We start from the raw sequence: 15,290 nt of genomic DNA, 5'->3' as shown, positions 1-15,290 counted from the left end.
TTATGTTTGAGTCCCACAGAGGACCAGTGGTTTTTATGTTTTTCTTGCTTTGTACAGAGAACCAAACAATAAAGTGGTTTTCATTCATTATTTGGTTATGATTAAGATTCATGTTGGCCTCGAAGCAAATACATCTTGAACAGTTTTACTGAAACACAGGAAAGAGAGAAGACTACAGAGCTGACTGAGTCTGCAGAGAAAAACACTGGCATAGTACTGTTGCACTGGAATAATGAGCAAGCGAAATACCATTAAAGCCTATTACAATTAGTTTCACAGTCCTAATCAATATCCTGTGTTTTACGCAGCATATTACTGCCAAACTGACCTTTTGCAGTCGTTGAGGTCTGCGTTGCTTGCTTAAAGTACAACAATTACTACTTGTTACAAACCTGGCTTTTCTTTTCACTCACCTGTCCCTCTCAGAGGCACAGAACTCTCTTCAAAAGTTAAATGCGTTAACTGCCCTGAAAAAATGATAACAAGAATGTGTGTTGACAAAGAAACAGATCATTTGGTGACTATTTGGTGTTTTTATCTTGAGAGCAGGTATGATTTTGCTGAATTACTCACTGTTTGGTAAAACAGCTGTCAGCCTCAGAGGTCAGAATATGTCAGGTTTGTGTTTGCGGCTTGATTCAGCTGCCCCCTGTGGCCAGTAAAAGTGTTTGCTCATTTTAATATTTCATATCTGTCTTTATTTATCAGCTTCTTGAGTCATTGTCATTCCCACCGCATCCCACGCAGGTGCAGGTGTCTGTGAAATAATCCCCTTTGTTGTTTTTTTTGTTTTTGCTTTTTTCATTGTGATGACCCAGAAGAACCCAAAAGTATCGAAGTTTCTGTATTTTGCATTTTGTTGTTTGTCGCAGATGGTCTTCAAGAAGTCCATCAGCAGAGGAAAAATGTAATGATCTTTAAGTAAGAATAAGGGGTTTATTTGTTTGCAAGCAACTGCAGCGTTCTCCTAATATCATGAAGTCAAACGTCTTCACAACTGTGACAGATCTTAACAGATACCCGCTTTGTTTGCTTTATGGGGCTTTTCCACGCGCGTGGCTTCCAATTTCCTCGGTTCAAAGGGTGATCGTTCTCAGCCTGACGCTGGACTTGACCGCTCCAGCAGATGCTGTGCACTTTCTTTCATGACCAAAAGCACATCAATTACCAGCTCCATCCCGCCCCGCCCTGCGTGACAGCAGTATCCAAAAATATATGAATACTATTGAGGTCTCTGTGGATCGCCTGGAGGCAGAGACTCAGGAATAGCGTCAGTTTCGTTTCAAAGCGGAGCAATTATCCCAGGCCAGGCTGGACGAATCGATTCCTGCAGACACTAAATGCTCCTGGCCAATTATAAAGGCAGTGTGTCCTCCTTTATGCTGCTTATTCGTGGGGAAGCCATCAGCAAGCACCGGGACTAAGCCCGGACTACTTTGTTTTCTATCTTCATTCATTAAAAAAATCTTTTATTTTCTTCCCTTTGTTATCGCGTGTTTTTATATTTTGCCTTTTCCACCAGTTACCCGTTCTAATTGTTACTGAGGGGCGCCCCCTTCCTCCTCGCATCATGCTCCACGTGATCACAGCCAGCTGCTGCTGAGAAAGCGAGAGAGAAAGAGGGGGAGAGAGAAACACCAACTCGCCGCGACTCTGAACGCACCGCACATACAAACTAAATCGGGAGGACCGCTGCTCGTTTCACCCGTGGATACTATTACACAAGTGCCGTCGTCTCCAAATCCTGCCCGTGGGATACTCTGGCTTCATCCTCTCTGCTGTGCAGTTTTATCACCTCCTTTTATATCACCCTCCTTTTCTCCCCCTTTGCCATCTTTCTCCCCTCTCCTCATCTTTGAGCATCTTCTCCTGCTCGCAAGTCTTCTCGCTTGCGTCGCTAACTTTTTTTCCTCCATCCCACACGCCTCCTCCATCGCCCACCAACCCCTCGGCAGTGCCCCCACTAGACCTCTTTTTCTCCTTCTCGCACTCTCGCTTGGATCGGGCGGAACCTATTTGGCCGGTCTACACGGGGCACTGCTACATGGGGCGCACGGTCTCGCTCGGAAAATGTTCTGCTGTAGGTCTCTAGGCGCCCCGCTGAACCTGTTGGGATTGGAGTTGTCGGTGCGCGTCTGCGTCTCTTTCCCACCTCGCTTGTGCGGTCGGGGCCAGTGAGAGATGGGTCTGTCCGTGGCGGCTCAGGCACCTCTCGAGGAGCCCAGACGACTGCGCCGGTGGAGCGGGACAGCGGGGGGCTGGCTCAGGATCACACTCGTCTCGTTTCTCGCCACTTTACCTGTGGAGCAGCTGCGCGCCTTCCCTTCCTCCCTCAGCGACTGCCAGACGCCGACCGGCTGGAACTGCTCCGGTGAGAGTCATTTTATTCAATAGCAGCCTCGCTCCAGGTTGTGTGCAGTAAATATCTAGACGCACATCGAAGTTAAACTCATGTGAGACTAGTGTTAGATCCCCGAGACTGAGCAGCACGACCAGATCAAAGTTTAGGAGTGCGCTTGCAACAGACGCCTCATTCTCCTCGCTGTAGTTTTGTGATTGTGTCCTGTTAGCATGCCCGGGGTCGGTGCTGGAGCCGTGGAGCACTCTGGCTGCAGATACCGACTGCAAAAGCCCGACGATGAGGGGATGCAGAGTTTTGGAGGGGGTTTGCTTGATGTGCATTTAGCCTCGCTGAGTTCGCCTCGGAGCTTGACAGCAAAGCATGCAGCGGCGATCATGTCACCGGGCAGGCGAGCGGGAGGGTCGATGATTTCGATCCGACACGAAGTGGAAGCAGCGACATTAAGGATCATTTTAACGAGAAATAGAGCGGGCGGGGAGGAGTTGGGGTCTGTGGGAAGCTTGTCCACGGAATAAGGCGGCGTGCGCCACAATAACAACACGGTTAGTTTGAGGTCGCAGAAATTCCGTTTGAGTTCAAACGGGCTTCTTTCGTGTTATCTGCCAGTAACCCGAAGCAAAAACACATTCTAGTCAACTCTAGGGTGTTTTATCGCGCTCAGATTGACCATTAACTTTAACCCAGCAAATCGATCGCAGCTGGAAATTACAGCCTAGTTTTATGGGCTTATTTGGCAGGCAAATTGTTTAATTAATTGACACCTTTAAATTAAAAAAATGCTGTCGTTTCTTTAACAGACCACTGAGCTATAAACTTGTTTTCTCCCTTTGGTGCCCAAAACGATAAAAGAAGCGGAGCGGGCTGCAGAGCGCAGCGCCTCGCCTCCCTTTGTAAATCAGCCGACTGTGCCGCCATAAATTTCCCCTGTCGCCTGTCTAAGTCTGAACCCTTAAAATAGCTCTAAGCCGGTTCCACACACTCATGGGCAGTAGCAGTATTGATATTATAGCTCATAACAGCCAGACATCAATATGAGAGTTATGACTGCTGTTTGCTGCTTGAAAAAAGGAGTATCAGTGTAGCCTGCTTGGATGACATCTCAATAAAAAGAAAGGGGAAGTCATTTATGACAAAGAGCATAACTGATGCACATGTGACATGTATAGGAATGATATTAAGAAATGCTACATGACAGATCTATATTTGATTCTACAAACTAGACTGCCAACCAGAAAGGGGGATGTCTAATTTGGATATCAAAGTTTTAAAAATGAATTTGATTATGATAATGGGCGGATTAAGTCAGACTTAATTAAGTACACGCAAAGAAGAAGCGATTGAACTCTATCGTATTACTGTAACCTGTCGAAGGTTGCTGTCTTTATTCTAAGCATCTCTGGTATTCATAGGGTTGAGACCAAAACCGTGATGCAAACAACCGCAACATCAGACCGTGATTCTATCTTCCTGTACCGTGATACCCATGTTGAAGTGCTAATGTTGAAGGATCACTGAGGTAATGAATGAACTGGAAATACATGAGGATAATTTTATGTCATTGATCCACTAATGACAAGCGATCAGGTGTGTGGTACAAGGATTTTTTTCCCCTTGTTTTTGTTTTATTATTCATCCTGTAATGAAAAGCCCAGGTATCAAGTGAAGCCGTGGCCCAAGAATCTACAGTACATGCAGATGAAGTCATGAATGAGTTCATCTGAACAGTACTCTCCTCTGATTCAGGCCGATAATTGATCATATCTTTATTCAGATTACTGCATTGTAACCTACTGGAGGCTGGTTTTGTGCCGCCGCTGTTGATGGTGGTGATCAGCACGTAATCACTGATAATGGTACACATCCTGTCCCAATACACACTCGCCTGCCTCCCCACTTCCTGACACACTCTCATCTGCATTTCAGCGAAAGCTTTTATCCTGCACGCCTTGAGGAGGTTTAAGTGCATATGATAGAACAATGGACAGGCACTCACATGCACCCAGCATCAGTTACAATTAATAGAGCACAACAAGTGACATGTAGTCCACCGTGAAAAGATAAGACCCTTTGAAAGATAATAAAAATAAGATAATGATATTAATAAACCCGCAGTAATGGCACAGGGCTTAATTATCCACTTCTTCCTAACAACACCACCAATGTGTGACAGTTTGCAGCGCAGGGAGAATGGCACTGACTGAAAAACAGTTTGGTGATGAGCCCAATGTCACTTCAGTGCTAAGAAACAGATAATTATGGGCAGTAGTATCAAGAAAACGAGTTGCCAGTTTCAACAGCGTCGCCTTTGAAAAAGCAATGAATTCGATTTTGTTTTATGGAATAAAAGGGAGTTAGAAAAAACTTGGTTTGACAAAGACTGCCATTCTGTTTGGCTTGCATCTGTTAATGGCTTGAGGAACTGCCAGCGAGGAGGCAGAACAGCTCAATCTCAATCCTAGAAGGGCACCAAGTGAATGTTTGAGTGCGAGTACAGACATAAAATTGTTCTTCAAATCCCTCGTGTCATCTTGTACTAGGTAGTATTTGTGTAAAGATTTGAATGTACGAGTTGTGGCTCTGTGAAGCTGCAGCAGAAAGAAATGTTTTCCACACTTCTTAAGGTCCTATATAGTATATATTTCTTTAATTAATTATATTTGAGTTAGGCGCGTGGGAAGCTATAATCATTGCATGCATTATGTGCCAAGATTTTTAAAAGGGATAACTGAGCTGTGAAATGTTTTTTAACACTTGCCACCATATTGATGGAGTAATGTTACAGAAAATGAAGAATTTGACATGTTGACACATCACAATAGGTTAGGAACAGTACAGTTATAAAGTTAACGAGTGCTGAATTCCATTTAGCTGCTTCAGTTTCTGATGCTGTGCATGTATTGTGCAGACTCCTTGTCACACTGTTATGACTTTCTAGGACACCTGAGTGTAACTGCATCATTGTTAACGTAATTAAAAACACATGATTTTTTTCCTGCCATGACAAGTCATAATGACTGCTATAAAAAGGGCCCATTTGATCTGCGAGTTGGTCGATTTTCTATTGATTTGTGTTTATACTTGTTGCTGCATCATTATTTGTCCAGTAAAAGGTTATCATTTTCAGGATGTAGAATTAAGGGATTCATTAAAAGCCATAAGAGAAAAGAGGGGATGCTTATTTTTCTTTATTGGTGTTTGTGTCACTTCATGATGACGCATGAAGTAGTTGTGGCATTCAACAGGGTTCAGTGCCAATACTTTTTACCCTCGACATCCTTCATCTAGGCAATATTATCAGAAAACAAGCAGTCATATGTAAAGAACACCAAGGTATTTCTAAATTTAAGTGAAACAAATTAGCTAAAATACCAGCACCTATTAAAGACATAAAGGCCCACATGGCATGTAATTTTCTGTCTGTGAAGTTAGACCTGAATTTGGCCCTACTTGCTATTGTAGACAGACTTAAACATAAGAAAAGAGTAGCAATGACAAACAGACCATGATATGTCGATTAAAATTCAACATCTTATAGTATGATGTATTTGGTAATAACAAGTGAAAAAGAGTTAACAAGGTGAAGAGGGTGGTTTTAGATGTGAACTTGTTGTTTCACTTGGGGGCGTAGGATATGTGGAATATTCACTAGAGACTAAATGTCAGATATGTTAGGACTTGGACGTGGCTTTTGTTACTTTATAGTCATTTTTCCCTTGTAAAGGTCCTTTATCTAACAAATGAAACACACCCGTCTCGTGTTTAGTATCGTCAAAATCAGGAACATCTAGTTCCTAGATAGTAGCTTGCTGGACACGGACCTTAAGTTGCACAATTTATTGCTGCCTGATCCTGTGATGATGTCGATCAGTGCAACAAGTACATTGAGTTTTAAGATCCTAAAAGGCTCCCTATAGCCAAACTGAAGGCTCGCCTCACCTGTCATTTAATATTGCCTTAACACTACAGTAATGTGTTAATGTTACTACTGTCATGTTGGGACTCTTTGAAACACATTTCTGTACAGATTTGTGCTGGGTAAAATTCTTTCCGGTGACAATTCACCTGCATGCACTCAAAAACTGCTGCTTTATCCAAGATGTCATACTCATCCAACGCAGTTAACTATATAATTAGAATTTTGTGTAATTATCTCAATCAAACCTGCGATTTTTGGGCTTGTATTGCTTTAAACAAGCAAGTAACGTCTGTGTTATATACCGACTGCACATCAGCTGGCTGATAGACATCCTTAACAGATGTACTTGCAGACTTTTACACACGATCAGCTCAAAGCTTTTGGCTGTATTTGGTCATATTAAAACAAGTAGTAGAACAATGCATTCATAGGTTGCTGAAAGGAATTCAGTCCAATTCAGTTTTATCTTTATCACACATTTCTACTGTAATAATAAACTGTATGAATGACTGCTCACAATTTAATTATACCTTACATCTCCTGTGGGGACATTTCTGTGATAAAGACAATCTGTTCTTCACTGAGTACTTTGCTATTGTTAACTTTAAAAGTCCATGTGATGCTTTGAGACTTATAGTGACAGGGATAAGTGTAGAATATGCAAAGTCTTCTGCAAATCCCATCAAGTGGAGGGAATTTAAGAGCATTCAGGGGATAACTGGCCATTTGCTTTCGAGATCTGTCAAGACAGAAGTCAGACATACTTGCATGCAGGTTTACACCTCTGACAATAAACTGCAATGAGAGATGAATTTTGAGATAAGCAATGCTGGCTTGGTTTAATCGAACCAATCTGAAGTTGCTAATTGGTTCTATTAAAGTAGTGAAATGAAAGTTGGTCAACTAAGAATGCTTTATGTTTTACTTTATTTAAAAAAAATCTTGAAAATTTGTTTAAAGTTTCAGGATGTTTTCACACCTGCATGGTTTAGACCATTTAAAGCAAAGTCTAGTGTAATTTCCCTCCTTGTTGCAGTTTGTCTGTGCAAACTGAACACAGATCACACTCAAAAACATCTGCATCAACATCCTTTGGAGGAGCTGGTCTCAGTCCAGTTGCAAACAACCTCCAGAGCGGTTTGTTTATGACTAGAACGTGATCTTACCTCGCGCCAAGCAAGCTACCCGAAGTACACTGCAAGTTTGTGCTAAACATCTTCCCCTAGCTGCGTTATGTTTTGTATTCTGAGATGCAAAGAAGTACCATCGATGTGCAGAGTACACAAATTGTAACTGCTAGCTGTAAAATGAGCCGAGGTCTCAATAGTCCAGAACACAATACGTTCTTCCTGTATTTACGTTTGTTGCTCCTTCCACAGAAACATCTGGCCAGCAAGCAAACTGAATGCTGCAATGACAAATTTTGGATCACTTCAAGTTTTCTCTGTATAAAAAGAAACCAAACCACAAGAAAGAGCTATAAGTTTACAAACCCATCAGTTGCTTCAGACCAAACAAACTATGACTTGCTTTTGGTGTTCAGCGTTCAATAATCTGATATAAAAAGACTAAACTGTAACTTCCTCCCTCACAAACATGTGGAAAAAAACCTGTTGCAAAGTTATAAAAAAAAAAAAGACCTCCAGTACGAGAAAGGTCAGGAGAAGATGTCTCACCACTGTGGTTGTTCAGCCTTCATTATTCATTTAGTCTGTTTAATTATTGATCAGCACAATGCTTAAAACCTGGGTGGAGAACTCTTCATTCTTCTTAGTGCATAGTTCTTAGTGCAGTGAAATTCCAGGTAGGTAGCAGGAGATGCATTTGGCTAACAAGTTCTCTCTTTTAGACAAGTAAGTGCTTCGCTTGGCATCTTAATCGTTAGCATATAAACATTACCTTCTCAATATTTGATGTTTGGCAGCTTGTTTTCGTTAATTATTCAGCTCACTGTAATCTCCTCCTGGAACGACAGGGCAGGAGCAGGAAGTATACGTTTTCCTGGACTCCGACACAGTGCAGCTTGGGCCGTGCACGGAACTTGTATCAGTCGTGTCCCATTTAAATTTGGTTGGGAATGAAGCACGAGAGCGTGCAGCACACTTAGCGACACATCCAAAGCAAACAATAACAGCTGGAATGATTTTATCATTGCATCTGTTTTCTGTTCTCTCCTTAAAGTTACCTTTGGTAAAGTTGGTGATGCTGGGTTTGGAGCAGGTCTATTTAAAGCTGTGGTTTTCACATTTTTATTGACTGACTGCATGTTTAGGGAGCCAACAAATCATTGAAGGCTATACGCAGCTACAGGAAATTGCTGCGCACAGGAAATTGCACACATCTGCACATTTCTGTTTATAATGTGTTATTTCAGAGTGGCAGTTTTGTTAGTAATTGTAGTTTTTTTTAAACAGTTTGTGAGGTGGTATTTATTTGCAGTAGTTATATGTTTCACTGTTAGGAAGGTTTAGTCTGCTGTGAGAAGCTGCAACATTAGCCCATTAGCAGCAATTTTAGAACCCTGGATTTAAAGTGTAAGGAAGAGAAGTGGTCCTAGCTTTTACAACCTGTGCTTTATGCAAAACATTAAATTAAAATTTTGGGGTAGGACCAGAATTACTCTAGCTCGCCTGCTGATTAATGAGCATTTGTTCTTGCTTGCTAACACATCTGATTTCTTTAGCTAAATGTCCTTAAGATTAGCTAACAGATAGCTAATTATCTGTTAATCAGTCGGTTACCAGATGTGACTAATACTAGACACTTTAATTTGGTCTTCATATCAGTTGGATGGTCTGCTACTGTTTATCAGATCTGCGCCAAGTGTTAGCCATAACAGTTCTGCACATCAACCAAGCACAAATAAATTATAACAACTTTAACCGCAAATCCAGGCCCACATTTCTTTTGTTATATTCAGGCCTTATGTGCTATTTACCACATGGGCCAATTAAGGGTGACATCCAGACTACACATGTTGAGTGCATAATTTCTTAGCCATGGTGCACATTTAATTTCAGCACTGTTTGCTATTTAACACTTGAGGGTTATATCTTTTTGTTTTTTAGTTGTTTGCCAGATCCATCTATCCATCCATCCATCCAGGCATATATGTTGCGGGTATGAAAACAAAAAGAAAGGAAAAAAAGAAAAATGCTTGGGGTCATATAAAATTATAAAATGGAATCATCATTTGTCCAGTACACAAGCTGGGCCTTTGTTGCTTGCAATACTCAAATAAATGAAGCATAGTCTGCCTCACAGCTGAGCAGACAGTAATGTGGAGTCAAGTAGCACTTTTGCAGTAAGCTTTTAAAATTTCCAAAAATACATTGCTGGAAAGGTAATTAACAGGTCCCCACTTTTCAGTATAACTCTGACATGTAAAGAATCCACTGGTATTTTTTCTTTTACTCCCTAAATGTGTTCGGTTCAAATACGTAACTTCGTCAATGTCAAAACTAGTTTCAGAATTCATATTTTTTGATCAAACTTGTCCTCTTGAGCTTGGCCAAACCAGGTATGTGAGGTATTGTTCTGAGGATTCAGTTTTATCCATTTGATCTGATCTTATTCAGAACATCTGGATAAGCCATAAAATTACTTTACTTTACCCCTGTTCATGTTTGCCGCAAAGCAGCAGGAAGCCAGCCAACTCAACAGGAATCCTGGTTACGACTGGTTTAATGTGCTTATGGAGGGAGGACATTTACGAAAGATGTGTAGCTTTCATTTGAAAGAAAATTAGGCGATATCTTGTATTCAGTCATTCTTGATACATATACATTTTTTACAAAGTTTTTATGAGGTAAAGTATGTCACAGAAATGTTTCTGAAGTCTGTATGAACTTCATCAAACCAGTCTCACATTAGTAAAATAGAAATTCAACCTAAATGTTCTGTAAGCTACTGACTTTGAATAACATATTAGGCAATTACAATTATAATAATCCCACAGCATGTTACAATATGTTTAGCTAATATCCACTGACTGAACATGTAGGTACTTGTACGGGATACTGACAACATTTTTAGTTGATAACAGTAATGCTTATCACTGTAATCCTGTTTCAGGTCCCTTAAAATGGATACATTTCAAACTTCCAACACCTCTATTTTTTTTATGTTTGCCAAACATGTGGGGTTGAATTTTTGAATTCAAAGCCACTGCCACACAAGAGAATCTGAAATCAGATTGCACCAAAAGGCAAAATGGTTTTATGATTAAAAAACAAAGGTGATGAATACTAACCTGTTGATTCTGTGTCATTTATTATTGTGTAAACAAAGACATTTTTCAAGTTGTACCACCGCAGTAAATACCACTTGTAGGCAATCATTCTCAAATGACTGAGATTGGTGCCGTTTTTCCCTGCAGTCTAAACCCTTTTGGCCCCAGTGTCTCTGAAGATGTAAGAGAAGCAAGTATAAAACATAACATAATTTATGTCACATGATGATTGTTTTTCAGACATTTACAGCTATTACAAAAGCTGTGCCACTCGCATCCTTGTAAACAGTTCACAGGAACAATCGTCTTTGATTCCAGTAGACAAAGCATCTTCATCTGCAAGTCTTGATTGCACTGTTGTTCATAAGATGATAAGAATGTCTCCAGCAGTAATGAATCCCTGTGAGTTATTGTTTACAAGTGATAGATGTATTCCTCTTGCTTCCTGGCTCCTGGGGATGTCCAAGCTTCGCATCTGTTTCTCGGTAAAGAAGACAGTTTAATGACTTGTGGAGGAGTCACTTTTTTTTTCATTTAAAATCGAGTTTCTGCTTTTTCCCCACCTTTGTTTTCCATAAGCCTGTTGCCCAGAGAACCTTGAAAAAGAGCTAAAATATCAAACTATGAAATTTGTAGCTTGGACTGATTTGACACACACAGATTCACGCTCACACACAAAAACATTTCCAATCTTTCAAAGACTTTACTAGCTGGCTTGAAAATGATCTGATATTTTCCAGTCATTTGTATGCACGTAGCCAGTTGTATGATTGTCATCCTAACAATGCTTCTCTCCAGTGAGTATCATCAACATGCCAGTTGCCTGGGTGCCAATTTTAATTATTATTTTTTTTGTGTGTGGTTTTCCAGACTGTCTTGTATGGCCCTCTTCAGGCTGAGGGCTTTGTTTCATCCGTGCACTCCAAGCTTGGAGACCTCTCATACCACTGTTCTTGGCTCAGTGATTGTATGTTTTCACAGAGAGCTTACACTTATGGTCATTCAGGACCTTGGCAAATAGCAGGTTCGTTTTAGCATGGACTTCTATTCCATGGGGTATTATTGCCTGATAGGTTGTTCTATGCCAAGAAGGGCTTTTCGAAGTGGAGAAGGTCATTGGTTATGACAGGTTACAGGAGATACTGTGTCTAAGTGTCCATTATAATAAGATATCTATGAATAGAAAATAGCTTTGTAAGATATCTTGCCTGTAACATCCACAGACAGCCAGGCATTATGATGTGTATGAATATCACACGTGCCATTTCACATGATAACTTTTTGCTGTTTTGTGAGATGAACGAGGCTGGCTCCTTACCTTTAATGCAATGTCATGATAGCACGTTGGCAGTTTTGTGGTTGATAATGTTTTTTTAGGGTTTTTTTGCATACGTTTAGTTTACGCCTGTAAGTTCAGTGTACAATGTTGCATTTAATGGAATCTAGTCAAATGACATTTACTTGATTTGGATACATTCACTTGATACCGAGCATCTTTTCCCTAATGATTAGATATTTGTCCAGTCCAGAGAATTTAAAAAAAGAGTTTATTTTAGTAATGTGTAGATTTCATCGTTTAAATTGTGTATTTCTTAATGTAGAGTTTGCTTGATTAACTTTTTTGGGGCTGATCGTAAAAGCCAGGCTAAATGAAAGTCAGAACACTCACTGATAGTGTAATGTGCTCCCTGTAGGATGGTGTGGTAATAAAGAATATCTCTGTGAGAAAAGTTAAACACCCAATTAGGAGGGGTTTTTTCATGCTCTAATTGTTTGATTAAATAAGGTTGATTAAAATAACCTAAAATTAAATTTTATTGCTCTTAAGAGACATTTGATCCCAAAGAAATGTGCATTTTCCCTGGGGCTTTCATAATGGTCGCAGATAAAAGAATATGTATGTGTTTTAATCGTTGTTTAAACCTAAATACTCAGCATCTTCATCGTATACTTGCTTCATCTGTGTCTCGTGTTTAAAAGAAAGAAATAGATAAAACGTCACTCGCCTATTTGCTTTTCCCTTAAGGCTGCAAAGTATAAACTGAGACATAAAAGAACAAAACCCACACTGTTCGTCTTTGAACATCAAAGATGAATCCGTTTGATGTTCATATTTAGCTCCAAATTCCAATTTTGCCATGCCTTGTGGACCTTCTAACTATGTTTTTCTTTTTAATGGTTAATTAAATATTTTAAAAATGCTTGCTAAAAGACACTGAACTGCATCTTTTCTCCAGGTTTTAGTCGTGTATATAATGTGCTGTACCTAAATACTGTCATTCCACTAATCTATACTGCGTATGCAGTTCGTGGGAACTTTAGTTGAACTGGTTTCCTTCCTTCTGAAAAGGTTTAGATTTATTTTCTTATTGTTAACTATCATGGGAATTCAAAACCACCAACTTCACGCTTTGGATGAAAATAGTCTGCTGCTTAAAATTACATCCTAAAATTTGACAATATCATATTAATTATTTATATTAGTCTGCTTTTTGTTATTTTGTTTTTCTGCCTTCTGTGTGCACCTATGGACTGATAAATGGCCAAATGACATGATACGACTGCCTCAGTGTTTGTATTTGATATTAAAAAAGTGTTGTGTTCTCATCAGAAAAACAGTTATTTTGGCCGAAGTCATGAAATCTCCAATCACAGTCTTTTTGTCCTGTTTGGGTGGAGTGGAAACCAGCTGTTCATGCAACCTTTTAAATGGAAACAGTGAAATAATGTGAAAAATGTACAGAGGTCTATTGTTCATTCATCTGGTGTGATGTCATGTGATTCATGACTCTAGATTTAGCATGCACTCTATATTAACTCTGCTTTTGGTCTCTAACAACTGCTCTGTTGATGTTCAGTACTCACCAGGAAGGGTACAGCAAATTATTAAAGCTTAACCTGACTGTTGTGGCTGAAAACAGTGTTAGGACCTCACTCTTTGCAGAGGGAGGATTAATATTAATTTAGTAATTAATATTAATAAAATAGCTGGATATTTTGCTAGAAAACACATTATAATTTCTTGAGAAAAAAACATGTATACACGAGTAATATAGTAGATTGGACTTTAAGGGTTAAATGCAAATCCTTAGAGCAGGGGTCGGCAACCTGCGGCTCTTTAGTCCTTATACTGCGGCTCCGCGTGGTTTGGGAAAATAAATTATAAGTATTTAGCTGAAGTGTATTTTTTTTGTATTAGTTCTTTTTAAACTTGTAGTTCTAAATTGAAAGATTGTGATATTGAAATATAAAAATAAAATTATATTTTATTATTTTTCGTCGCTCAAAATAAGCGTCACACTCGCGGAAGCCGGTACACTCGCCGAAACGCCATGCATTTACTGAGACTTTAGACCCCAGGTAGGCCAACTATGGATTTTCGGATCCACATTATGTCAGCAACTATTCTCCACCGTGAACTATGTTAAAAACAAACACCGCTCCCGCCTCACAGATGACAGCTTACAGTCCTGCGTAAAGATGAAAGTGACTTAATTGTGTAATAAATAAATAAATACATAAATATTTATGCAGAATTTTGCAAATATTTATTTTTCATTTTTTTTAGTAGTATAGTGCTTTTTTCCAATTTAAAATTCAGGTCCAGGCTCTGCTATGCTCCAAAAGCCCAAAGGCGATATAAGGCTGGCGGTTCACAACAGTTTTTCTTTGCTACATGGATCATTTTAGTTCAGCTAGGTGTCTTTCCTTTTTGTTATGTTTCTTTAAGTGTTCAAAATGTGTTCATTACATAAATATAATGTAGTTTTCTCTGTAGCACTTCATGGATTTCATAAGCAACACACTTTAGTTGTTCACACAAAGCATAAAGGTAGAAAAAACAATATATACAGTGTTATCTTCATTTTAGATGCCACAAAGTATTTGCGGCTCCCAGTGTTTTCTTTTGCGTGGAAACTGGGTCCAAATGGCTCTTTGGGTGTTAAAGGTTGCTGACCCCTGGCTTAGAGCAATAGAAAGCAGCCTGTCAGTCATGAATGCAATTTCATTTTGCATATAAGACAATTTACTGACATGTCTGTGATATGCCATGTCTAATATATTCACTGATTCATGATGATGTAAAACAATTTATAGCTGAATAAGGATGATAGGCATGTCAATATAAACGTAAATAAAAAAATCTTCTGTAGTGAGACTACAGTCTGACCTGGGCATCATGGCCATGTTTATATAATTTAAGCCATTTGGTTCATAAATATTCTCAGCAAAAAGTTCTCAGATTGGTTTGTCTGACAAATGTCTTAAGCTATAGAATTTTATTCAGTGATCTTAAAAAAAAAAAGGTCAGTTTTTCAACTTTTAACTTGGAATGCATTAAAATAATCTTTGTGCAAATAGATACTGCACGATTGCCGGGTTTATGTCAGCTGGAATTTGGTGGAATACACTTTAAATGTATTTTGGAAAAAGCCTTCATGCACATGTTACGGTCTTTGTGCACGTGGCCTTTTTTTAAAGCAATCACTTCAGGTAAGCTAACAGCCCTGAGCTCAGTCTACAGTCTCAGGCCCATGTGACTCGCTGATTTGATTCAGAAAGCTATGTTGGAGTCATTTGAGCTCCCTAACGCAGCCTGAATCGGATCACAGCCCAGTTTTGCCTCTGCTGGACAACGCCCCAGGAGTTAGTCTTGTTGTACACAAACAAATATTAAAGAGAAATAAATGGGTGGAGAAACAGAACAAATATGTTGTGTAGGACACAAAATTATACGCCATGACCTCAGTAATGAACCTAAATGTCACCTCTATTAAACA

At 39.6% G+C, this 15,290-nt stretch overlaps 1 protein-coding gene across 1 annotated transcript in view; it reads left to right on the top strand.

Moving 5' to 3' along the window:
• The first annotated feature begins 484 nt into the window (after nt 1-484).
• Nucleotides 485-15,290, top strand: part of tmeff2a (transmembrane protein with EGF-like and two follistatin-like domains 2a) — a 134,286-nt gene continuing 119,480 nt past the window's right edge. Inside the window, exon 1 of the mRNA XM_026145780.2 lies at nt 485-2,371. Coding sequence (XP_026001565.1) covers nt 2,182-2,371 — 190 coding nt within the window. The 5' untranslated portion in view covers nt 485-2,181. The remainder of the gene's footprint in view (nt 2,372-15,290) is intronic.

This window comes from Astatotilapia calliptera, chromosome 16, assembly GCF_964374335.1.
Source record: "Astatotilapia calliptera chromosome 16, fAstCal68.1, whole genome shotgun sequence".
Taxonomy (NCBI): Eukaryota; Metazoa; Chordata; class Actinopteri; order Cichliformes; family Cichlidae; genus Astatotilapia; species Astatotilapia calliptera.
Note: the sequence above shows the minus strand (reverse complement) of the source record. Positions and strands in the feature narration are given on the sequence as shown.